The sequence below is a fragment of the Ptychodera flava genome, chromosome 1 (assembly GCF_041260155.1).
Source record: "Ptychodera flava strain L36383 chromosome 1, AS_Pfla_20210202, whole genome shotgun sequence".
Lineage (NCBI taxonomy): Eukaryota > Metazoa > Hemichordata > Enteropneusta > Ptychoderidae > Ptychodera > Ptychodera flava.
Window position 1 is genome coordinate 32,708,646 of NC_091928.1, and position 26,984 is coordinate 32,735,629.

A 26,984-nucleotide genomic window follows, 5' to 3' on the forward strand; every position below is an offset into this window, starting at 1 on the left:
TTTTGTAAATGCATTTTATGTTTTGCGGTCTTGTGTACAGAACTGACAAGGCCCGGCGAGACACAGCCTCAATCTCCGTCAAGTGACATAGTGACGTTGTCAGTGTACAGTCTCTACTCCAGAGTGGAAAGACCGCCTATAACATTACGATCCTTCGACGCATTGCTTCTAATGTTGCAAACCTTTCTTCATCGTTCGTCTCAAGTTCACCTTCAGTGGATAAATTTTGTGAAATAATTGTTATATATAACTATGTTGTGCCACTTGAAGTTTGTTCTCAGTTTCACTCAGGAAGCTTTGATGTCTACTGAATATTTTGTTTTATTGTGTTCAGGACGACCTGTTAGAGCAATGATGAATTGAGTGTACTACCCTAAGGAACGAACGACCCTGTCTAGCATGTTTGAAAGCCTTCCTGTGTTCTCGTGTTCAGAATGTGAAAGTTACATATGTCAGCGTTTTTTTTCGACCTAATTTGCCTGTTTGAGAAACTACACCGGAACTCATCATGAGACAAAGCTTTTCACTGTGTTCTCAATGACATCTGGTAAAAATCAGTAACATCTGACGCATTTTGCTACAACTGTCGCAAAATGTAATAAGGGTAGCAGCATTTTGTAATAAAAATTGTTAACGCGATTTTTAACGAGGGTATCAGAGTTTTGTCATAAAACGCGTTTTGTAACATATGTTTTGTAGTAATTATAAAATTGTGGTTTCTGAATACGTAAAAGGTAACAGCATATAATAATGTCGAGATTGTATATCACTACCAGTGCCAGCTTATCATAATAATGCCACATACGGGGTTCTGATTTCAACTGATTCACAGCATTAAAGTGACTTTTGTAATGGTTAGTAAAAGTAATAGTCCTCTGCCATTACTTTCCTTATTTCAAGAGTCAGCACAACTTTGAACACTGTTGCAAACAGTTGAGAAAAAGCGATACGTACTTCTAACAATTCAGCCTCGGCAGGCGTTGTTCGGATAAATATTAAGTCGGTTCACCTTTTTGTGAAACCAATGTTAGGCAGTCGGAGCTACACTAAAGTAGCGAATGCTCTTTCCCTGGAGCATTTTCAACTCATATTTAATAAAGGGAATTCTAATAAGGGGAAAGCAACCCTACGCATCGTTTATATATTGGTTATTTGCGTTTTATGTGTGGTTGTCGAAACTGATAAGGCAAGGCGACATTCTGGCATTGAGAGCACTATCAAAAAACGCCTGAGACAACAATCAAACCGTTAGGTAGAGGAAGTATAATGACATTCTCTACACTAATGATTTACATAACAGAAATAACTCGCTAACCAGTGATACAACACAAAATTTGCAACAGACAACTGACAACATTGTAGGGAAAAAACATAACCTTATAACAAAAACGTACTTGTACATAAAACATGTTGACGATGATATAGCTGTCTTTCAAACTGGTAAACACAATACGTATAAACAGGGTGGAGAGGAGATAAGGAGTTGGTAGGTAATAAGAAAGCAGTCAGACGGTTTGGAGTCGAAATCTTTAATTGAAATATCAGAGTCAAAAATTAAGAAAACTAGATAAAATAATTCATTGCACAAAGAACCCCGCCCCTAGAGGACTGTGCCCCGGATATGTCGAAAAATCTATGATATTTAGGAGAGATGATCACTGGCCAGGTCGGGCTTTTTAAAGGCCGCGTATGTAGCACCCCATTACGCTTGGCTAGACGTCAGCTTTTTAGAATGATTTTGTTGCTATGGTAAACACACAACGTCTGTCCTTCTCTCTCGCACGGCATGTAATTAAAAAATATGCCCCGGAGACAAAAACTTTAAAGTAGTATGCGCCTCCAAAGTGAAAAACTTCAACTTTCACTGAAACTTTCCGAATAAAACTTGCAACCATTCTCTTACCAAATAAACAATAAAAATCGGCGGTCACCGTGCAAAGTTTGGAACTATCGAAACAAATTAACAACATTTTGCGATATTTGAAATTCAAAATTGCCGCTATTCCTGTGTTAACTCTATGGGGGAGATTACATTTTGGATTTTCGAAAAACTAACTTTCTATAAGAGCTTTAAAATAACCCTCCTCTTAAGTGGTAGATCAGAAAGTAATTGACGATATTTGAGAGTCTGAGTATCTGGCTCCGAGGCGCGTTCTACCTTAATGAAGATCTCAATATTTATTTCATAATGAAGAGACATTGCACATACATGTGTACAACCGCTTTCACAGTAAAAAGTAAGTAGGTGAAAAGTTATATTAGAGCACTACGAGCCACCTACACGTTGTGGCTAGCAAGAAGCAACCAAAACGTTTTGTAGTTGGGAACTAGTTGCAAGACCATATATGCCTCCTGTCGAAGAATTTGATGAGGAGATACCAACTGTAAACCAATCTGAAGTCTAGGTTCCTGTGTCGATTAGTTACCCTGAATGGTACTTGCACTTTCTTCAAGGGTTCCACCTTGCAAGACCGTCTCTATGGTCTCTATTCCAAGTAGATGACAAGTAGGGGCATTAATCTGGCTCGTTGGTGTTCGCTACACCTCACCAACAGTTCAAAACAAATATATGAAGTCAACCTGTAGATGGTAATTTAAACACCTTTTGAATGCCAAGACAGTATCTGCAGCTGGAGAGGGAGGGTTCCCGGGACCAAAGCGCTCAACCCACCGCCGCCCGTCCCAAGTCGGGGGCAGCTGCAGTAGACTGAGAAGAGCTGATAACAGGATGTAGTGAAGCCTGGGCTTGATAACTGGAAGAACATCACCCACACTGTACACGTCATAATAAAACGTTGATGCAGATCAAGCCAGGCAACGGCCACCACCCGGCCATGGTTTCAATCTCATAATCGTTTTAAATAATCACCCTCATAGAGTACAATATTGCACTTAATATGACATCATTCTCACCATTTCCATAATTTGACGTGACTGAGGCAGAAACAAACAAACGAACGTGCCATGCATGGGGTATTTCTTTTCAAGAAAGGTAACGTCAATTGCATGCTTTATTAAAAGCACGCTTCGCTATAATCTATTAAATATATTTTTAATATGTGGATATTATATTGATTAAGGTAACAATGATTCTTATTGGATATCTAGACTCTTCAGAGGGCCTTACTCAAAATCTTTTGGCGTAACAGATTTCAAATTATATGATGCGGACCTCTCTTTGCAAGGCCATTCGTGTACCATATGTCTGTGAGATAAATTGAAAGCCAGTCGTATAATTTGTATTTGTACTTGATAAATGGGGTTGGTTATGGACATGGGGTGGCCCATCGATTTGTCAAATTTTTACAGCGCGCGTGATTGTGTGTCGCGTATTGCACAAGTTCTAGGGCCCAATTGTCTTTTGCGCGGGAAGTTGTCGTTTATTTTGACGATTTTTTTTGGGTTCGTTGATGATATAATGAAAATAACAGACTCCGCACTGACCATTTGCGTTTCTTTATGGGCGCGGGCGAAAAGAAAACCAAATTAACGTGCTAGGCTTGGTTATTTTTTGGCTTTCCTCTCGCTCTTGTCCATAAATAAACGTTAATATTGAGGGCATCGCCCATTAATCCTATATTATTTTGTTACGAAGGTCGGGTTTTCCCAGTATTTGCAATCGGAGCCCCTAGGACAAACCATTGGGGAAGTATCCCAATCGTAATGTACCAACTTTTTGGGAAAGGTCTGAAGGTATTCATTCCATTCATTAGCCGCGGTAGACTTATTCCCTCCGGCTGTTTTACTATGATGATGCTCACCGGGTTCGGCGTGATTAACTACCAGCGACTGTCTGTTTGGCAATGTTATGTACAGAATGGATAGGTCGTGGTGATAGCAGTAATAGATAAACCACTGCGTCCAGATATTCTCATTTTTGTTGATCGTCAGCCACCAGTCAGTCGTTCTCAAGCCATCAACTAGCGGTTCCATCTTGTAAAATGATTCCCTCACCCACTCTACAAAGGATTTCCAATGGACTGGATGTGGCGAGAACGCGGGGGTCCCCACCATCTTGTACAGGAAGGGTTTGTAGCCATTTGCAATTGGTTTCCTTGGGCTACCTTCCAAAGTGGCCTTCACTCTATGTCGGTTCAGTGAAATGCCACCTATTCCAGGATAAGTTTTGTAGGCAGCCCAGGCTTGTTTTAACCATCTGTAGTAATAAGGCGAAACTTCACCATCGTCCTCAATAACCAGTCCATATTCACTATTCCTCTTTGGCACCCATGCGTCGAACCATGCTCTTGCCAGGCCAGCATTTTCATTTCTTTCATATATAACCTTCGGCCCATGTTGAAAATGGAAGGTGTTCGCGATGCCAAGAGTTTCTTCATGTGCCTCTTCGTCGCGATAGTCAACCCAGATCACTAACTGTACGACGTCGCCGTCGTATTCAGCTTCTTGCAGGGAATTCAGCAATCTTCGCAGACTTGCCGGCCGGTTCATGGTTAGGACTACGATGGACCAGTCAAGGTGTTCGTCGTATTCACCTCGGATATCAATCTGATCCCACTGGATAACGTGGCGCACAGGTATCCATCTTGTGAGCGCAGACGGGACTTTTCTCAGCCATGTGAGGTGTGAAGCTGGAAGGTGCTGGCTTGTCTGGCTTAACAACGTCAGATAAAGAATGTATGTACAGATGAATCCAATTGCAAATAACAGCAAGAATCCCGTTCTTCGTGTCGTCATACTGTATAGATAGCGGAACATGGTAGGGGGTCCTTTATGTAACTGTCGTCGATTTGAGAGAGTAGATCACACTGTATGGTGTTGGTCACTTGCCTGTGCTCACGTGGTATACAACAGGTTCATTACATAGTGGCATGGATGTACAGATGGATGTTGTCCGCTTCACAGAACAATTTGAGATCTGTCAGATCATTACATTTAGCAGGTTTCATCAACTTTCGCACACTACCCTCGAACTTAAATGACTAATTACAAAACTTCATTTAATATGAAAATGAGATGTTTATTAATTTGAGACTGATCAATGCTTCATGGTACAATTAGATATCTATCAGATCAACATTTGACGTAATTTAAATCAAACTCAATGCTGTAATTTTGGAGTTATATCAATAATTACAAAGTTTATTAGATATGCAAATCAACCCTTAATTTAGTTGACACTGCACAGTGCTTCACCTAACAATTAGATATTTATCGGATCAACATATATAACAAGTTTCAACCAATTTGGTGCCATAATTTCAGAGGTTTATCACTAATTGGAAAGGTCATTAAATATGCAAATGAATCCTTAATAAAATTCACAGTACTGAATGCTTTTCAGATCAATATCAGCAGCCGATTTCATTAAATTTGGTGAAGTTATTTGGAAGTTATATACTAATTACAAAACTTAATTAAATATGCAAATGAGCCATTTCTTTAGTTAACAGTGCTCAATTCTTATCAGTACAACTATATGTCTATCAGATCAATATTTGTAGCAGGTATCATCAAATTTGGTGTAGGGGTTTGGAGTTATATCACTAATTATAAAAGTTTATTGAATATGCAATAACATTCTGAGATTGTCATCACCGAAAAGTTTCATGAAATTTTGTGCAGTATTTCTTGATATATCTTGACATTGTCATTACTTTCTACATAGGAAACCATAATATGAAAAATGGTACGCTGACCGAACTCTAATCAGTTCTTCCAATTAGCGTATGGTACCTGTCTACCAAATCTTACTTGAATCCGTTCAGTCGTTTGTGAGGTATTGTGTAAACAGACCGACAGACGAACAGACAGAAACACAAACACACACTGACAGACATCGCTACGACATTAGCTCACTGGTGTGAACATGTGAGCTAAAAATGGCGTCTTAATCAATATTCATGACATTATATAGCGTTATAGCACCGTTGTTACACGCAAGAGCTCTTATCAATAGAAATTTACTTTTTTCGCCGTTAGCAGAATTCCATCGACCGTTATGATATAATAGCAATAAACAATCTAAATAACAGGTATATCATTCTTTTTGACAAATTTACAAATTTAATATTTGTACTCGCTTTCTGCATATATATATATATATATATATATATATATATATATATATATATATATATATATATATATATATTATAATATAATATAAAATAAACTGGTATATATATATATATTATAATATGATATAAGATAATAAAATATAATATGATACAATATAATATAATATAATATAATATAATATAATATAATATAATATAATATAATATAATATAATATAATATAATATAATATAATATAATATAATATAATATAATATAATATAATATTATATTATATAATTTAAACTGGTTAAAATCTCATGGTGCATCGTCGCTCGGTGTGGTTAATTGCTTTATTTAATACAATTATGACTACCACATAGATCTATATATTAATTAGATCTATATGATTGTAAATGTATGTGAAGAAATGATAATATACGTTGGATGCTTTTGACAGTACAAGAAATGATTGGTTGAAGACGCTTCTTTACTTAACATCATAGATGAAAGGTCGCTAATTTGACAGTATTGACATCGAAAAGATGAGTATTGACGATATGTCTTCAGTTAACATCACGTACTAAATACAATACAATAAAATATAATCTTTATTGTCCCTATTTTGGCATCGACAAACAACAACATTTTTTTATAAAACAATAAATAAGACTACAGATAAAGAGGGAGCCACAGGAACATGACAGATTAATAGCACTTTTTAAAACTTTTGCCAAAGCAAAATAAAAATAAATAGGCGCAAAAAAAATTCCGAAAAGATTGATAGAAATTCTATTCAAAGATCGAATTGCTCTGTTTATAAAAAGTGTTGATTTTTAAAATAGGAACTCTAAACCGACGACCAGACGGAAGCGAACTCATGACGTAGTGGGTGTTGAAATTGAGCATTCAAGATAAATTTAGCCTTACGTTCTCAAACAATTCTTTAAAGCTGGTCTGTTTTTCTCCATTTTTTCTGCAAATATTGACTATCTTACATACCCTTATTTTGTGCTTCTCATTCAAGTTACCAGATCAGCAAAACAAGTTAAAATACTTTCGATGGATGATTTTAAAACAGTGACGCTAAAGATTAATGTACATTGGATTGGATCAGTTTCCTTAGGAAAAATACACGTAGTTGCCCTTTACCACACATTACATCTGTATGTTCTTCCCACTTTAATTAATCATCCAAAGTATGACCAAGGTATAATATTGTATGACGATTTCAATTTTTGCGCCCTCTATCGTTGGTAGCTGATCAGATGTAGATTGATCCCTTTTAAAATCGATACACATCTCTTTGGTTTTACTGACATTTAACTGTAGAAACGAATTATCACATGCACTCCACTTAGTAGAATAATGGACAATAGGACCGTGGTCTCGCACACAATGTCATGGGGCTCTTTACATTCCATGAGCGAAAGGAAAATGAACTTTTTGTGTCAGTACATTTAAGAAAAGTAGACACGAACAAACAAATACAGCGAGAAGCAAACTCTACTTTCTATGCGAAATAGATATAATTACTGTGAAGTGATATGAAAACACGCTGACACTCCGGGTACCTGGAATGAAAACAGGTTGAGTTACGCAGAATCCAGTGTTCAAGTAGCTCTTGACTACTATTACGTGTTGATTTTCTTCCCTTTCGTTTGCAACCACATACGTCTCTGTTACAAATGTAAAATTTGAAAGGCAAAGTGAAGGTTGGCTGAAACCGTCCTCCCCAACTATCTTCCACCTCCTGATTCCCCAATCTCCCTATTTTAGGAACAGTCCCCTGCCGGTCCTCTCTCATAACAAACGACCTGTAATGCCGTTTAAAATACTCTCTACAGATCTAAACCAACAGAAAGATTTTGGTTTCCATCTCGACAAATCCAAACCAACAGAATCTTATGCATCGACGTAACCGTTTTTAAGGTCCCTCCTTGGTAAAGGAGGGACCTGATGATCTTAGACAAGGTCTGCCTACACTTTGCCATGCCCTGATATGACATGAAAAGTACTAGTTCTCCCGCGACGCAAACATAACCTTTGCTACGCCTTTCTTGTCTCTTTTCGATTGAATCAGGGTGACTCACGATATTCTCACAATTCTACATTTACTTTGTTAGAACTACTTTGGTCGAAGATCCACAAATTGACTATAGATTTCTATGTCGTCTTCAACTTATTCTATCTATAATAATCTCGATCACTCTGTTTAAGGTAGGCGTTTGCAGTTTACTCAAGTGCGATGGTTTTTTTTAGATTTTCGGGTACTTCCTTTGAAAACTGGTATCGATACTGAGTTTTTTTTATGGTCGTTATTTAAAATTTTCCCTGTCGCATCCCTTTCATATCACTACAATGTTACTTCATAATTTTCCGGAAATATAGCTGAATAGCTGGACTCACCAGAATAGTTGCAGGGGGCGCAGTTTTGCTATCACTCACGACGTATCGTTTCTTTGTATGCAAATTAGTCTTACAACTGATATGGCCAAAGTCTACCTTAAGAAACAACTAAAATATGTCAAAAGTCGACCTCCTTTTCGCAAAATAGGGCATTTTATTGACTGGTGACGTGAAAGGCAGACCTGTGTACATAAGCGACGGGTATACATTGTGATAGGCTTCTTTTATCATTGGACTGATGACAGTTCCTTGCGCCTTGTCGTTCTGCCACTATGGAGCAAACTGTGCCGTAAGTGGCAATGGTGTTGTCAGTAGTCTAGTCGGAGGAGTATAGATTTATGACATTTTGAGCAAGTGCCGTACAGGGGCGTTCTCGATGGGTTTTCCGTTTTTCAGAAGTACGCACTCGTTTGGGACTTTCGACTCTCAGTTAAGCGAAAGAAGGAAAGAATGCTGAACCAGCTTATGAGTCTGCTGTCCATAGCTGTGATCAACACGACATTACACGAATGGTTTGTTAAGCGTTATAGAAGTATGATTGCAGACAAGTAGTAGCCCTGTAGATACAACTACTGATAAAATCCCTTTCCTCAACCGTTGCCTCAAAACGTTGACTCAACGAATTGACATATCAAGTTGAGTTGAGCACGAGGTTACGGAATAAGTCATTAATTTCGGTTTCTTAAATCTCTTAAAATTGTCATCTATTCACGATATATTGCATGAATTACAGATAAAAAGCTGAAAATGTGCTTCCAAGCAATCAAGAAAGCTCATATCATCTGAGACTCCTTTGTTCAAAATGGAAAAATATCTGACGACGTCGCGTCGCACTGGAAATACATGCAAAGAGCATGTGTTTGTCTTCGAGTAAAAATTGCCTAAAAGCATAACATAAAGTGTTAAGTTTGCATATTATCTGCCGTAGCGAAGTAAAAAGCCTTAGCATGATTCCTCAAATTCGGCTGATTGTACATTATTCGTGACACTTTAGTTTTGCAAGGGTGTTGCTGTCAACATAGGTCTATCGAATCGTGCGACAGGTTATTTGTTTTCATGGGCGGCTCGCATGTGTTACTCCCTTTCTGACCCTGGAGAGTTTCTGCAACAGTCATTTGCATGTAGTGTACTAAAACTGAATAAACAATTTGCAAAGGGCTATTGACGGAAGGGCACGACGGAACGTTTGGAGTGAGAAAGTGAACAATCAGCGGTAGAGAGAACCCAATGTTCCAAAACATCCCAAAGTTACTTGGTTAAAAAGAGGAAATTATGAAAGTAGTAATTCTCTTAACACAGCCTTTGACAGGAAATAACTTTAAGCTATTGGTAGTGACGGGGTAGCCCAGAATACTATCTGCGTACATAAATATCGAAGGCACTTTATCAGACAGGCAATATTTGTTCACGCCCTCGATCGTGCCAGAAAGAGACGGACGGGGGAATTTTGTTGTGTTTCTCAGATAACAATTGTGAAATAGTCCGACCAACGGACCAATCGTCTACTCTATTTCGCCGAGAGAGGGAGGGCAAAATCTTGTGGTTGGGAGGGGTAGTGGGGTATTTTGTATGGAGGGGAGAGTGCCAGCGGGCAGTTTTCCTGGTTGGGAATGCGCAGAGAGGAAAGCTAGTGGGCGAGAGTCGAACATGTTCATATCATGATTGGGACCAAAGCTGCGAGCATCTTTCTCTTTCTCTCTTCTCAAATCTTAATACATTACTGAACACTTTTGGTAACAATTTCTCGAAATTTGTCTTTTATGTGCCCGTGTAGCGAGAATTCGTCATATTCTCTTTGACGATACGAACCCGGAACCATACATGTCAAATCGAAAGGTTATTGAGCGGGCATCACTGTTTTCCAACAGAATGATCGCGTACTTTTTATAGGTTTGCAAGGGGACCGTTTTTTACACAAATCTCTCTGACAAACACCAAAGGGATATTGTAGTCGTCTGCAATATCAGCAACACACGACAATGTGGCTCAATAACACTCTGTTACACTACTTGTTACAATGCTGTGAGTTTCCTCATGCAATGTCCCTCAGGACTGTCAGTGGTGCATTGTACAACGTAACTGCAATCAAATAATCAAGAGAAGACGAACAATGATGTGCAGTTTCATCTGCAAATTAAAGTTTTCAGTCGATAAATCAAGGGAGAATAGCAATCGGACATGCACTTTAATACTTCATAAATACTAAAACCTCTCCCACGGTTCCTTCTAGAGTACTATTTACACGTTCCAGAGGGCGGGGTAAATGTTATTTTTTTATCTATTCATAATTGTTGACTCGAAAGCAATACACATTTTGCCCTTTGACTAACCAAAGCTTGATCTTGACTTCTTGCGAAACAGTTGTCTTTTTGACATGCAACAATCGTCATTCATCCGATACTTTAAGATGACGTAAACGACAATTCCCGTGACTTTTTCAGATTGACCTTTGCTCTTCCTTATCGCAAAAGCGTGAGAACTTTGCAGCTCGGAAGAGATGCCAGATTTGGCGATAATTGTTTATTTCATTTTTACAAAAATTTATGAGAGAAACATTGCAATAATCAATAATAAATTTGTAGAAAGTTGACCTCTGCCATTTCTTAGTAAGGCCAAATACTGATTCTGAAACCTAAAAAATCAGAACGATTGATCCTAAGGACATGGCAATCAAAACGCAGTACTGCAATGTTTGCCGACCCAATAAAATTACTATATTTCTGGAGCATTTGTGTCGCAAACAAGTAATGTTTCTTTGCGTTGTTGTTGAGGTTGTGTCGGAGAGGCGAGGAAAGATGTTGCTGCAGGTAGAGCCTCGTTTCAAGCTACAGGTCTGCTGAAATCATCCATGTGATCATGAAATACTAAAACGCTTGTTCACAGATTGGAAACCACCGTTGCAAACTGAGCGTCTCTATCTTACATATAAGATAGGGCATCATAATGAGTGATTTGAAACAACAATGAAAGTCTATTCGGAATTATGTTGGGTGAAAATTTCCCTATGATATCTGTCGCGAGTTTTACTTCCCGCATACCACATCTCGTTTCACTCAATATCCATCATTGGCGCATGAGCAATGTCATCGGCTGAGATTAGCGGGAAGCGGGAAATAGTTCGGTAAGTGACAACTGAAAATTACCCTAGATGAGCAAAAAACTAACGAATTGTATGGAAAGCGAATGTTGGGAAAACTGCTGACTAATACACATAGTTAAAGGAAAACGAAAAGAAGAGGAATGCACGCACATTCTCATAATTTACCTTGTGACCAGGACGGAGCAAAATGACAAGTTGTAGTCTACAACACAGTGACTGCCACTCATAATGGAATAAACCACTTTTTGTATTAGACTGCGTTCACTCATGACATTACAACCTACGAACACTTAGTTTTAAACATGGACGCCCGGACTTCGTGAAAAAACAAAATGTTCCTATTTTCAGGCTTCTCTTTTTATTCCCTAAATATTTCCGTTTTCTACCATCAAAGTCAGCGGTTTTATAAACCCAGTGAAGCGTGCGGTGGCTGAACATTTGTATAAGTTTACCGAAAATTGGCTTTTCTCGAGTTCTGTTATTGTTTAAAAGTCGCTGAATTTGCCGCTCAATCTCGCCGAGAGTTGGCTGTTGGATTTCTAAGTGGAGGAAATAGGACAACAAACCAAACAGAGATTACAAAGACTTACAGGTGATAAAAATGATCCGATGGCGCAGCATTATTGTCAGAACCTCGAAAGTGCTTAACCGTACACGTTTGTGCCATGCGACCTTATATCCAAATACATTTTTTTATCAAACAAGAAACCATGGGATGTCATTAGTTTGTGGAAAATCACAGTTTAGGCGGATGAAATTCTTTCTGTTTCTTTTTCTCGGTCTTTTCTATATCTGTCAGTTTGTATTTCCCCGTCTATCTTGCTGGCTAGCTGATTGTCTTTCTGTCTTTCTGTTCCTGTCTTTCTGTCTTTGTTTCTCTGTCTTTCTCTGTCATTAGCATCTCTGCCTGTCTGTCTGTCTGTCTGTCGGTCTGTCTGTCTGTCGGTCTCTCTCTCTCTCTCTCTCTCTCTCTCTCTCTCTCTCTCTCTCTCTTCTCTCTCTCTCTCTCTCTCTCTCTCTCTCTCTCTCTCTCTCTCTCTCTCTCTCTCTCTCTCTCTCTCTCTCCCCCCCCACGATGATTAATCGCTAATATACATCAGTAGATATGACCATTATACAGCGTTGCTATAGATTTTACATCCGTGTGTTCCGCATAAATCAATGATTGTTGACTTATATACGCCAACTATTGAGGGGGAAAAAGTCAAATGTCGGGCGTCACGTATTCAATGCAATAACAAGAATCGAAAAACGGAATTAAATGGTCACGCGTCACTGCTATTTTTAAGGGTGAAACTGCTTACCTGGTCTTGATTGCTGGAATAGCGAGAAAATACACTTTTTAGTGAAGGGAAAACATCTGACCGTTATGGGATATTTTCATAACTTTAATTTTGTAAAACATCAACGTTGTCTTCTCCTTCTACCATAAAGTTACGTTAAAAGCGATGTTCGTTGTTTACAAATGAAAGCTAGTCCGTATACAAGCATTGCGTTGTAAATATCATATATATATATATATATATATATATATATATATATATATATATATATATATATATATATATATATATAGATAGATAGATAGATATTGTAATTGGAGTTTGATGTCATATTGCATTCAACACGATTGGAACTAATTAGGGATAATTGGATGGTGAAGTAATGTCGATTTAATCTATAAATGTTATCTCATCTGCTTTTCTTTTTATATTACACACTTGTTTTTATGAGCAATTTGTGATATTGCAACAATCAGCTATATGGCACCTAATACTTCGAGAAATTTGAAAAATATGGAAATCCAATTATCCCAAATTAGTTCCAATCGTGTTTTTCATAAGTGTCCCTGAACGAGTATATCACAATCTACTATTTATGTTACACATGGATGCCGGGACAAATTCAAAATACGAAATATCCCCGTTTTAAGACATCTTTTCGTTTCCGACGAAGTTTTCGTTTCCTACCGATTATCTTCATCATCATAATTTTGAAGCCAGGAAGTAAATACAAAATGTGGTCCAGAATCTCTTAATGCTGATCGCATAGTGTAGGTTCTATTTTCTCTCCGTCAATATTTGCATAATGACGTAAAAAACGTCTTTTTAGTAAATCTCCCGCCACCTTATCACACGCCCCGCCTGCGGACGTGAAATAGTGCCACTATACAATACTGAGCGATCCAGGAAATTTGCTTGTCAGTGATGACAGAAAAATAACCTGTTGATCAAAAGTAAAAACAGAAAAAGCGTTGGGAAAATCATGTCATTCGATCAAACGAAACAGAAACTAACTATCTCTCAATCATCTGTTCCGTCGTTTTTGTCTCCTGAACGAAACAAATATATATATATATATATATATATATATATATATATATATATATATATATATATATATATATATATATATATATATATATATATATATATATATATATATCACTTAGTCTATCGTAAATCTTCTTCCATGCACGTAATATGTGCTGTAAATTTACATTTGACCTTTTGAGAGCTGAAGTATTTCACACACAAAAATTAAGTGCAATATTTTGCAAATTTTTATGACATTTTCTGTATTTTTTGCTAAATTTTGGACTAAATGGACATCACATTTCATAAGCTAGTACACTTTTTCATCAAAATTTTGGCAAAAATCTGAAGAAAAATGACTGGGGTATAGACATTGTATAGGCAACAAAAATTGACTTTGACGCTGAAACGGTTAAGATTTAGTCACACTTTATTTTGCACCTATCAGGTACTCATTGACATCGTCAAAACATGAGCGATTGTGTACATTTTCGAATCGTGCCTTTTGATTTGCCCCACCCATCAACAATCATAGGTGTTCAACAGGTAGTGAATGATCATAGTTTTCAATCAGAGTTTCAAAGAAGCAATGTCCGCAAAATTTGCGAACACTCTTTCTTGCAGTCGCGTTGAATATTCCAAAAATAAAGCTGAATGACTAGACGAGCTATAAACGGACAGCTGATGTCGCGTATCGAAACTAACTTTCTCTCTGAATTACTCATCTTTTCTTCAATCTTCGGGCACCTATGATTCTTCTCTTTGCTATGACGTCATCCCTGTCAATATCAGTGTCTGCGCAACAAGGCGATCCATAGTAGCTATCTGACTGACACAGTGGCAATTTTTGAGCAGCGCAGTTCTGTCTAAACGTTGTTTTCTTTTAAAGAATGAACGGTTTTGTCTCATTTATTTAGCAACCGAACCACATGCTTGTGATTTTGAAGACTTCACTTGACTTAGCTTTAGGAACAAGGGGGTAAAAATAGCGTGGGATGTGGTAATTATGCTCCCCTTGTCATGTCTAGCAGGCGATTGTGCGATGTTTTCAGTGGGATTTCCCTAATGTCACGTGACTTTCTTCATAGGGGGTTGACGAATACTAAATTTGTAAATCCCTTGTATATCTTGAATCGGAGCTATCTGGATCATTCTCATTTTGTCGACGAAAGTGTGACAGTCGGTTCCTTATTTTTTGCGCAGTTCATCTTTTTTTGTATTTTATTTCAACCTGAACTCTATCAAGATGGCTGATGAGGAACAGAAGGGTAGAAAATCTGTGTCGAGGACTTTGATGTTTTCCTGCTTGCAGATGATCATCACTATAATCTCTTTTCGCTCGTCATCGCAATTCTGTGGATTCACTTCGATAGCGAGCTTTCCAAACTAAGACTGTCCATCGAAAATTTCGACAACTCACGTGCGGGTGGAGATCAGTCGAAGGCGACGTTAACTGCCGGGGGCAACTCAAGTCCGTGCATATGCAGTGACTCTGGTCTCGATTCTCAGACGACAGGTGGTGATGGCGGCGTAAATGCTGGCGCTGGGAATATCCAAGGCGGAACGGGGAGTCAAAATTTGCTGAATTGCTGTTCAGCAAACCAGGAAACGTTGGAAAGGGTAAGAGGCGGTTACTCTATTCTCAGAGGGGCTCCTTCGATGGTGTGTATACTGCGACCCGGATATTCAGACATGTACACATGAACTATGAATAGAGCATCGGGGATTCCCCCTACACACTGTTTACTACGACGAACAAAAGACATGGTACAGAGTCCATGGTATGCCATTCAGTAGTTAAGAGTGGGGGCACAATATGACCTATCTACATTTGGCCGCCCATTACTTAAAATTTCACATTTTTTTTCAAATGTGAAGCCCAACTCAAGCGCGAATGAATAAAATTCTGAGATGTAAAAATGTAAAATTGACGAGATTTGCCGTATTGTGCCGTATCCTAGTACCTCTCTTCAGATTGAACAACATCGTACAAAGTATACAGAAACCGGATTTGTAACCGGGGCACCACCTCTAACAGTCACTATGTTCGTGATACACAAAATATTTTGTGCATTTGTCATTTTAAATCCGGTAGAAATAGGCTCACACTAGCTGTGAATTCACAATCGACAACATTTGATGCATTTTCGACGTATTTTCTCCGTTTGTAAAAGGACGCCTTCTTCTAGTTCTGCGCCGCAATTAGGTCGCAGTTCCTTGCGTTCCGCCAATCAATATTTTATAATGTCCAATGTTGATATTGACAACTTAATGCTAGTATATATACTGACTAGCTTTCATTTGTCAACAATAAACATCGCTTTTAAATTTATGGTAGAGGGAAAAGATGTTTTAGAAAATGAAAGTTATGAAAATATCATAACAGCCAGATGTTTTCCCTTCACGAAAAAGTGTATTTTATCTGATTTTTCAGCTGATTACAAAGGCTGTCGAAGATGAAAAGCAGCTATTCCAGCAATCAAGACCAGGTAAGCAGTTTCACCCTTAAAAATAGCAGTGACGCGTGACCATTTAATTCCGTTTTTCGATTCTTGTTAAATCTCTTGCATTGAATACATGACGCGCGACATTTGACTTTTTCCCTCAATAGTTCACGTAAGTCAACAAACATTAATCTTTGCGGAACACACGGATGTAAAATCTATAGCAACGCGGTATAATGGTCATATTTACTGATGCATATTAGAGAGAGAGAGAGAGAGAGAGAGAGAGAGAGAGAGAGAGAGAGAGAGAGAGAGAGACAGACTAACAGGCAGACAGGCTACTGACGGAGAAAGACAGAGAAACAAACTTGAAAGACAGAAAGACAGGAATAGAAAGACAGAAAGACAACCAGCCAGCCAGCCAGCAGGCTTGATAGACGGGTAAATACAAACTGACAGATATATAAAAGATCGAGAAAAAGAAACAGAAAGAATTCCATCAGCCAAAACTGTGATTTTCCACCAGCTAATGACGTCATATGGTTTCTTTTTTTGAAAAACAAGCAAAAAATACATTTGGATGAAAGGTCAAATGAGTGATCGGATCATTTTTATCACCAGTTCATGTAAGTCTTTGTAATCTGTGTTTGGTTTGTTGTCTTATTTCCTCCACTTAGAAATCCAACAACCAACTCTCGGCGAGATTGAGCGACAAATTCAACGTCTTCTACAGAATAACAGAACTCAAGTACAGCCAAGTTTGGGTAGCAGCCGCAGTTCAATTCCTGTTGCTGTTCACGTGACCAGAGCTTCCACATGTACATCACCTGGTAAGTAATGGATTTGCTCACCCCAGTGCTTGACTTCAGTTTTTTTATGTCAAGTGTGTGCAAAAAATCCGAGCTATTCGTTTATTTACTTATTCACCTCCCGTCCTCTTGTACGTGACGTCCGAATGGTTCATTTTTTGATAAAAAAACGACTAAAATGCGCCGATAGGATTGACGACCTAATTCGTAAGGAAAAGATTTACATGCAATAGAAAAATGGTGACAATGTTCAAAATTTGTACATTTTAGATCCTACAGGTGTCTCAACATTCTTTTCCGAGTAGAATAAGAAGTGTTCTCTACAGCTTAACGAGAAAGGAAAAGAAAACAAAGTTGTAAACAACTGCCACAGTCTCACCGTGTTAATGCAATCATTACGCTTAAAGGGAAACGTAAGGCGATCGTTGGAATTTAAAGAGAAAGAGAAAGGGAATAAATCGTCACTGTCTTTGCTGAGAAAGGCATTATACGCTGTTACGATGAACTATCAATTTAAATCGAAAGAAATGAAAGACATGGAAGATCGTAGGCGATTTTAGACATTTTATACTCTTAAACTTGGCACGGAGTGTATTTCGCCACCAACCGTTCGTGGCGCACACATTTTGGAAGATTGTCGTTCGGCAACCACGTGGGTCAAACAAAGGTCACGCCATGTTGATAGTTCTGATCACTGTGTTCAAACAAATTATTGCAGTGTCGTAGAATTGTATTTGACGCTAACTTAAGACGGACACAGAGAAGGAAATTTTGCGAGTGAGAATTGCTCAAATTCAGAACACGCTGAAAAATACATGTTATTGGACTACCGAGGTAGGGTAACAACATTTTAAACTCACGTGCCCTACATAAAAACATTGACAGACCGACAGACAGTTTCAATTGAAGTAGATCAAAGGGTATCACAGGTTGACCCGAGGAAATTAGTTTCAGTTTAACTATAGACTATATGAAAAAAACAATCGAAGTTTCTCCGAAATACGTATTACGAACGATTTAGGATCTGTTAATTTACTTGTCAAAAGCCCCTCGATTGTATTGATTGGCAACAGAATTAGCTATTGTATTGTTGTTGACTTAATTGGGCCCCGCGTGCTTTTACCAAACGATCAATATATGACGGAACCTTTGCACTTGCGCTGTAGTTAGGCTTTGCTATGTAATATGGCTTTAGTCTGCGCAGAGCATTGTTACCAAATCGAAAGTGAAAGAACGGGTGTTAAATATCGCCAACATTCAAAGGTCATTTGAGTTTAAAAGTATGACCAGGTGTGATCATACCCGTTACTTCAGCACCAATGATGCTCTGTTCACATTGACTCGTCCACAGTAATATTTTGAGTCGACTCAAAACCTGGACCGGCCCAGGGCCGATTCACTTTGAACATTGAATCTGTCCAGCCATTCTCAATAATGCAAAACCGACGAGACAAAAAACATTCGCGAACGACAAATTACTCGAGGTCAATAGCAACGCCTGTAAAATCTAGCCACACAAACTTTACTCGATTGCAAATAGCGCATGCCTGTTCCTTTTATGAGCAGCAATGGTAGGAACCCAAGGTTGTTCCAAAAACAATGTAAAAGAAAGCAAAAAGGGGCGGGGGTAAACCGATTCGTGTTCTTTCCTTGTACTTTTTTACTGTCTTGGAGATTGGTCTAGAGCCAGCGATGAAAGGAAGATACTTATTTCGTGGAATGCGCTTTCCACGCTAATAATAGAAATGAAAATGAAACTCGTGTGAGTTTATAAATTAAGAAGTAACTTAAAACACGCAATAAAAATTCATCTCCGAGTATTCACTGTTCGTGAAGTACATCTTGTGCACATGAGTTAACAGTGGCATGCCACAGATAAGCAAGCAGACTCGGTGTCGTTTAAATAGAAGACGAGGACGTTCACTGCTTTGATAACTTAGTGCCTGAAAGCTGAATGATGGTCGTCAAAGCTAACTTTACCTGGCGTGATGTCAACCCTTGGTGCATTACAAAAGTTAGGATAGCGCACACTGGTTTCGATTCCTTTATACCATGTAGTTATAGCAAACATAAGGGACAATAGCTACTGTGCATGTTTTGTCAATGTCTGCCAATGATTTGTTGGTACAAAGTGCATGCGATCAGAATTTTTGACCAGGAGTCTAACGGTAACTATTGATTCACTGGCTTATCATCACTGACAACCTAAACAAGACTATCACCCGTACGATTCCATTACCTTCCATAGTTCCTGTAAAAAGGAGTAATGAAAATGGTTAATTTCTTGACGCTCTTCAAAAATGTTTCGGTTCGGCTAGTAATTGTCGAGATGACACATCCCGTAGGCGCTAAAGCAATTTTATGACGGAAACCACAGCTTTAAGTCACGGTGTAAATTGACCACATCTTGTGGCTATGGTTGCTGTAATATTTAAAATGCCTATCATAGGATCCATAAAAAGTTTGCAATAGTAAGAGTGTGAAATATTTAATTGTCCACACCATCCATTCAATGAGCACATAGTCTTTCCCCTCAGCCGAACCAATGGATGAACGAATGAATTTGTTGTTAAAAAGTTATCACATGAATGAATGAATGAATGAATGAATGAATGAATGAATGAATGAATGAGAATGAATGAGTGAATGAATGAATGGATGGATGGATGGATGGGTGAGTGAGTGAGAGTGAAATGAATGAATGAATAAATGAATGAGAAGGGACAAGAGAGTTAAATCTTATACTCCCTGATTATTTATTCTCATAAATTTCAATTTCAGGTCAACAAATAGAGAGCAATAGGATTAAAGTGGGGCCATGGGAAGCGTCTAATGGACTTGCATTCAGTGAAAACGTGGTCAACGATGGCTACCATTTGATTGTTCCAAAGTCCGGTCTCTACCTCGTCTATTCACAGGTCAGTAGAAGTACTAAGATAAGTCAGTGTCAAAGACAGACCAAAATACAAGGACACGGTTTAGTTTCCATCATCGATTCAAACATGACGTTGTTTCATCATGCGAACTGCACTGTCACCTCTGCCCTTTCACCCCCCCCCCACCCCAAATGTCCGAGTACGAAGGTCCCGAATCTCAATATATGACAATAGGCTTGTCATAAACTATGATGGTAAAAGGGATACATTGTGGATGCTCATCTTGATTTTCATTCAAATATGTAGGTTATCTTAGTCACTGTCTTTGTTCAAAAGCACTGCTATTTTGCTGTGCTATACATGTAACAATCTCTCAGTCAAGGTCACGGATGAGACTAAATGATGCAATATGTGATAATTTGCTGGTTTATCGATGCTTGAGGTAAACATCAAATGGCAATATACAAATAGCGTACCTGATTTAAATTTAATATCAACATGCTGTCATAACTGAAAAACATGGAATTTAAATCGACTCGGAGCTTCAAAATCAAAAATGGGAGCACTGCAGGCTATCTCCTTCCATAGCGTGTTTTTGCTGTGTTTTCAACATTTTCTAATCAACACCAATACATGTATTTACAGGTTTACTTTCGCTATGAAAGGGAGAATGCAGGATCCAATATTGACGACAATGAGTTGTTACACTTCACTAGTCATGGTATGTATTTCATATCGTTTACTTTCTAGTTTGTTCTAGACATGAAAACATCTGTTAATTATTTTACAAAAACAACATCCTATTAATCATCAGAGAATTAATAATCCCTAAGGAATATTATTTTTTACATAATAGAGAGGTTTCGTTACACGTAATAACGTTCTATCAGTACGCGAACCGTCTTTGTCACGTGATAACAAGACGTCTTGTACATGTAGCACATACGTTCGGAACAGCAACGCTTACACAACACTACACTTAGTCATAATTTCGTGAATTATTTATTTTTTTAGCTTTCTTGAAGTTTTCCGTCAATGTAGACAAGCCCCGTGAAGTATCATTGTAAATAGCAAACGTTTTTGATATCAGTATATTTTGTAGAGTTTGCACCTCTACAAGAAGTATTTGCTATGAAATGTTGGAGTCTCCTTTCAGTGTTTATATAACGCCTCGGCACGGTTTCTTCTTAAACCTCAAAAATAACTGTTTCAAAGGAAATTGACCGATTAACTCAAAGGTAGAACGAGGTATAAGAATAGAATAGAGACCTTAATTTAATTTCTTAAACTTACACAAAGTGAGCATGTTTCTGAGAAAAAATGCAGCAAAATCATTATGATAGGTAACACACAACTAAACCATAAGAATTCACATATAAGTACGGATACGCTTAAGCACGTCAGACAGGCGCTTAAGGAAGAACGCACCTCGGGACAGATATTCAGACTCTCAAATTTGTACAATTATTTTCTGATCAACCACTTGTTGGGGCTCATTTTAAAGGTCTGGGAGACAAAAGCCCAAAATTTTATTTTACCCCATAGAGTTAACACAGGGATGGCGGCCATTTTGAATTTCAAATATCGAAAAATGTTGGGTAATGTGTTTCGCTAGTTCCAAACTTTGCATGGTGACCCCTGATTTTCATTGTTGATTTGGTAAGAGAATGGCTGAAAGTTTCATTGAGGAAATTTTTAGCATATGTTTAAGTCTTCCACTATTGAGGCGCATGTCACCTTAACCCTTTCCTGCCAGACAGTAATAACTGTATCACTTCCCCATCAGCCAAGTCAGTAAAAAGCGGTATTGAGCCAAAACATGACGTATTTTCACCCACTTGGCTTGGTATGTTATAGCATTTTTTGTCCAAAAAAAATCAACTTTACAGTATTATGTTTTCAACAGCCTTAAATGTACAGGATTATGTTAAAATACATCATATGGAATATGTTGTGTTTCATTAATTGTAACCATCTTGACCTGGTGGTAAAATATGGACTTGGCAGGAAAAGGGTTAATTGCGTGTAACTAAACCACTTTAATACCAGCCAGTAATTCAAGTCTTAGTTTTGGTTTCAGTTTATCTGTGCTCGATACGCAATCGTTTGTTAACAACAGGCGGACAACTTTTCACTACGTCTTGAAATTATATTGCAATAGAAAGAGTTGAACACAAAGACCATTAACTTGTTAGGTGCCTCACCGAGCACACTGGCAGGCCAAGAGGTGGCAGCTTGTTCAGGCAAAAATTGCCCGCTATTTTACTTGTGGTTGCAAATTGATGTAAAAGCAGTAGGCCTAATCCAGATGAAGACAGCCTGTGCTTTTAGTTTTCAACACGAACGTTGAAATGGGAGATGTAATGTGGCTTGCATAACAAACTTTAACATTTTAATCGTTTATAAACGAACGCGGTATTAATTTATAAGCTATTATGCAAACGTTAAAAAAATCAAAATCCAACCATTAGTAAAGATGGAGAACACACGGTTTATTTACCTTTATTGGTTTGGGTTTTTTTTTTAGTTAACGACGCAAGAGACTTGATGAAAAGCGTTAGCATCCGAGAAGGTGAGGTGACATATATCACTAGTTTCCACTCCGGATTGTTCAAACTTCGAGAGGGAGACAAGATCTACATGAAGGTGTATCTACCGAGCAGTGAAGTGAAGGTGGGATGCCCTGATGAGTCCACGTTCATGGGAATGAACATGGTTAATGAGGACATTGAAACGTAGAGGAAAATGTAGACGTCGACAGTTCGCCTCTGTATCAAGAACCTAGCAACCATTTAGAAGATTGGTAGCAGATATTCTTATACTGACAGAACATGAAAAGTTACGCAGGAGCATAGACACACACATTTACGGAAATACTTATGTGTGTCTTTTTTACTGCAATTATCTATATTTCGAAATATGTAAAAACATATACTCTGAAGTTCTAAGCGTTTGTTTGTCCACTTTTCTATTAATGTAAAATATCTGAATTTTTTTCACTGTTAGGCATTTTCAGAAAGAGATGATATTTTTAGTGGGAATCTGCCAAAGTTCGAAGCTATATTTCTTCCATTGAGTTCATTTACTGTTTGAAAGTATGTCTGTCAGTCTGCTTTCTGTCTGTTGAAAGATGGAAAACTTAGTTTTCTCACTGAATACAGACACACCAATGGCAGGCATTGATACAGAAAGGTATTACCTATAATCGAAGCTCAACACTCGTTGTTCAGCAAACAATGTTTGGTATATGTTAATTAGATATTATTCCCTAATATTTTTCTTCGTTCAGCGAAGGAAAATACGAGTGACGTTACGGTAATGACCGTGTCACCACGAGTCGAAGACGAGTGGTGACACGGTCATTACGTCACGAGTATTTTCCGAGCTGAACGAAGAAAAATATTAGGGAATAATATACTTATCACATGCACAAGCCAAGAATTCGTTATTTTTTGCAAAATAAATAAGTTTTCCATGACGATTCCGCGTTTAAACTTTTGAACTACTTTAGGAATAAATATCAGTACGCCGTGCACAAGTTGTCAATCATTTCAAGTCGTCCGTCGTGTGCGTTAGCGCTCACGTTCGTTCGTGTGTGGAGCAAATGACAGCTCTCGGTCTACACATAGGCTACCTTCCGCAAAGTTATACTCTATTTCAAAGATATAATATAGTCCTAGAAATTAATCACAGACGAAGATACGCTATTTTTCGGGAACAAATATCGACTGAATCTCGACGGCGCGAACACTGTAAACGTCGCGCCTGACCCTGTTTGCAATGCGTAAGCCCTACGGAACCCATGGTAGGCCTATACGCGACCAGCTTCGAGTTCGTTGTTTCCGCAAATTATTCACGTAATTCCTTCGGAATATACAGGCGGTACACTCTTGTGTTTACATTGTTCGGATTAGTATTGTCGTAGTCTGTGAAAATATCGATTTCATTACATGACTTTTGATCGTGGGAGAAACATCGGCCGCCATGTTGTTTGTTTACATATTTACGAGCACACCGAAGATCGACAAAAAAAAGGTCCGACGCACCAAAATTGATGACATAGACGCGGGTTGTCGTGACGTAGAACGACCAGAGAATAAATCCCGTATTTTTTGTTCGGAGACGACAAACTTGGCTTGTGCATGTGATAAAGGCCGTTATATCACCGACGTAAGTCATCTACAGTCATAAAATGCCATCGAAATTTCAAGGTCATGGCAATTTTGCTGAAACTTGAACAGGTGTATCAGTCATGTTCACACAGGAATGCCTGTAGCAAAGAACGATATTGACGGCGTATTTTCACGCGGCCATTCGAGAAAAACAATCACTGATTGGCTACTATCAACGAGGGAGTCTAAAGTAATTTATTCACTGGTAATATATCGTTGTGGTTTGCTTGTGTTTTATTTTTCTGTGAGTTGTCTTAAGGGGAAAATATTCGGGGCACTTTCAGCAATCTAGCTCCCGTTGAAAGAGCTTTTCGACGTTGGAATTTAATCAAAATTTCTGATCAACCTGTGCTATTTTATTGTAAATTTGATCATTTGTCGGATGGATAAATTCTGCTTGCCTTGAACCACCAATCATGAATGGCAAATTTAGGGGTTACGTGCAATAACTTGACTTTGCATTTTTTATATAACACTCAGTGATGACAAAATGTCCGTTCTTCACAAAAGCCACAATCCTGTATTAGAAATGAGAGTCTTAATTGACACTGTGCATATTGTTCTGAGTGCTATTAACTTTTATAAGTTTTGAGAGTGCTAACCACAAACCGTAAATATTCGTTTCATTTGCAATACAGAAAATGTGTATATTTTTTATATTTATTTGTGAAAATTATGTACAATATTTATATTTGTGCATTCTAATAGAAAATTTAAATTAAGTACAATATTTATATTGTGCATTCTAATAGAAAATTTCAAATTTTATTCGAACTTACCGATTAGATTTTATATCCTTCGTAAGAAGAACGCTTTCATTGTTATTTGTATATACGTATTATAAATATACAGACTTATTTTTGCAGATGAGAAGTATATTTTGATAGCAAACACAGGAGCTCATTTTCATCTTTGTTAGTGATGACGTATCTAATAATTATGTAAGCACAAAAGCGCGCTGGTCGTCGGGTACTTATGTGCGATACTTGAATCGAAAGTCATATGCATGCGAGAACATTGCTCACAGCTCTTCCAATAATGTAGTTCGATATATTAGATTGCAGGGTGTTTGCCTTTATGACAAAGTCAAGCAGAATGGCAGTTTCATTCCAGAAAAGGGACAAAAAGAACTTGGTACTGCTGTAACAACAGACGATCAGAAACAATTGACATTTTACCTATGCATGCGCACCTGACGACCGACTTGCTTTGTTAAAGGGACGAAGTTGCCATCATGTGATGTCATTTCCTTCCCAATCGTTTCACATCTACAATTACCGTAGTGACTAGCTTGAATTGTAAATCATGATTTGTTTAAGGAGACCAATAACTCAACACATTCAGAACCAGTGAAAAAATCCTTGCAATAATGGGAAAATGACATCGATAGACGGCTACTTTGGACCGTTAAACAAATTGTAAGAAATGTATAGAACATTTTTCAGATTTTGTCTTCATGAAGACGTTTGGCTTTGGTTGTAATCTCAACATAGCAAGAAAACTGGATCCATTAGATGTACCTTGTGCAAACAATAATTTCCTAAGTGGACCTCTGGTAGTTAACAAAAAATGGACCGCCTAGGAATGTCTTGATTTGTAAATCTATTCAGTGTGGGCCCAGCATTCTCCTGTCTTGCTATCTTCTGTCTATTACCCCGGATGTACAACATTTCCACTTTGACAGCATTGCCTGTAGTCCTATACCTGTGTTTTGTGTTTGTGTCACAAGCTGACATTTTCTCGACAGAACCACAGTTATACAGAGATATCTGAAATTGTGGTTCGTTAATCTGAAATTGGAGTTTGTGTGACACCTTGATAATTTATATATTCGAGAATAAAACGTTTAATAATATGACTGCGGCACAGATTTATCCTGATTATTACGTTTTTTACCAAAGAATTCAAATCAGTCGTAATCCATTGATAATTTCCCAAGATTTCGGCAAGAGTGTCAATTAGGGGACACATCATTACACATTTATCATTACAGTAACCTAGGGAGTCATAATAGGTTTAGCGTTTAAGGTTCCGAGACTAGAAATAGACCTTCTAAAGCTCACGATACTCCAGTGGTTAATAAGCTAAGAACCCCGTAAATTATATATTTTCGAAAACCTAGATATAGGGAAACATTTTGGTCACCATAGTATCCCTATTGTTTACATAACTATCACGTGACATATAATTTGCCTAACCTTTCAAAAATCGATTTTCCGTATGTTTTGTTTCAATGATTTGAGATATGTGGTTGAAATTTGTGTGAATGAAAGCTGTCCTAAGAATCTTCCAAAGTATGTCTCAGAATTTTTTAAACCTGCTTAAACAATTTTTATGCCAGAAAAACTTCAAGAGCGGTAAATTTAACCCTACTTAATTTCTTTAAAATTGCGCTAAAAAAACTAGGCGACATAAGCTTGGAAGAGCTTTGTCACAGCTTGCATTCTGGCAAGTTTGAGTCAGATATTTTGAAGTATTGAGACAAAACATAGGGGAAACCTATTTTTGAAAGGTTATGCAAATTACCTGGCACGTGATAGTTATGTAAAAAATGGTGACACTGTGGTTACCAAAATATTTCCCTATATTTAGGCTTTCCGAAAATGTATAATTTACAGAGGTTCTGAGCTTATTAATCAACAGAGTATTGTTCGATTAAAAAGGTCTATTTCTTGTCTTGGAACTTAATAGGGATAGAGTAGTCAGTCAAAGTTTCTTAGAACTTCCGAAAATACTTTCGTTTTCAAAAGTTCATTAATCTCTACTCATGCCGAGATTTCTAAAATATTTCAAATTTTCTATGCACATTGAATATACTATTATAGTATAGTATAGATTCTTT

General features: G+C 37.8%; 1 protein-coding gene across 1 annotated transcript; it reads left to right on the forward strand.

The window, feature by feature from the left end:
• The first annotated feature begins 11,089 nt into the window (after positions 1-11,089).
• LOC139144205 (tumor necrosis factor ligand superfamily member 10-like) lies at positions 11,090-25,999 on the forward strand. Its single transcript, XM_070714860.1, has 7 exons — positions 11,090-11,233; positions 15,114-15,461; positions 16,276-16,330; positions 16,963-17,115; positions 19,876-20,012; positions 20,616-20,691; positions 22,498-25,999. Exons 1-7 carry the CDS (start codon positions 11,090-11,092, stop codon positions 22,707-22,709), a joined length of 1,125 nt encoding a protein of 374 aa, XP_070570961.1. The 3' UTR covers positions 22,710-25,999.
• Positions 26,000-26,984: the final 985 nt, after the last annotated feature.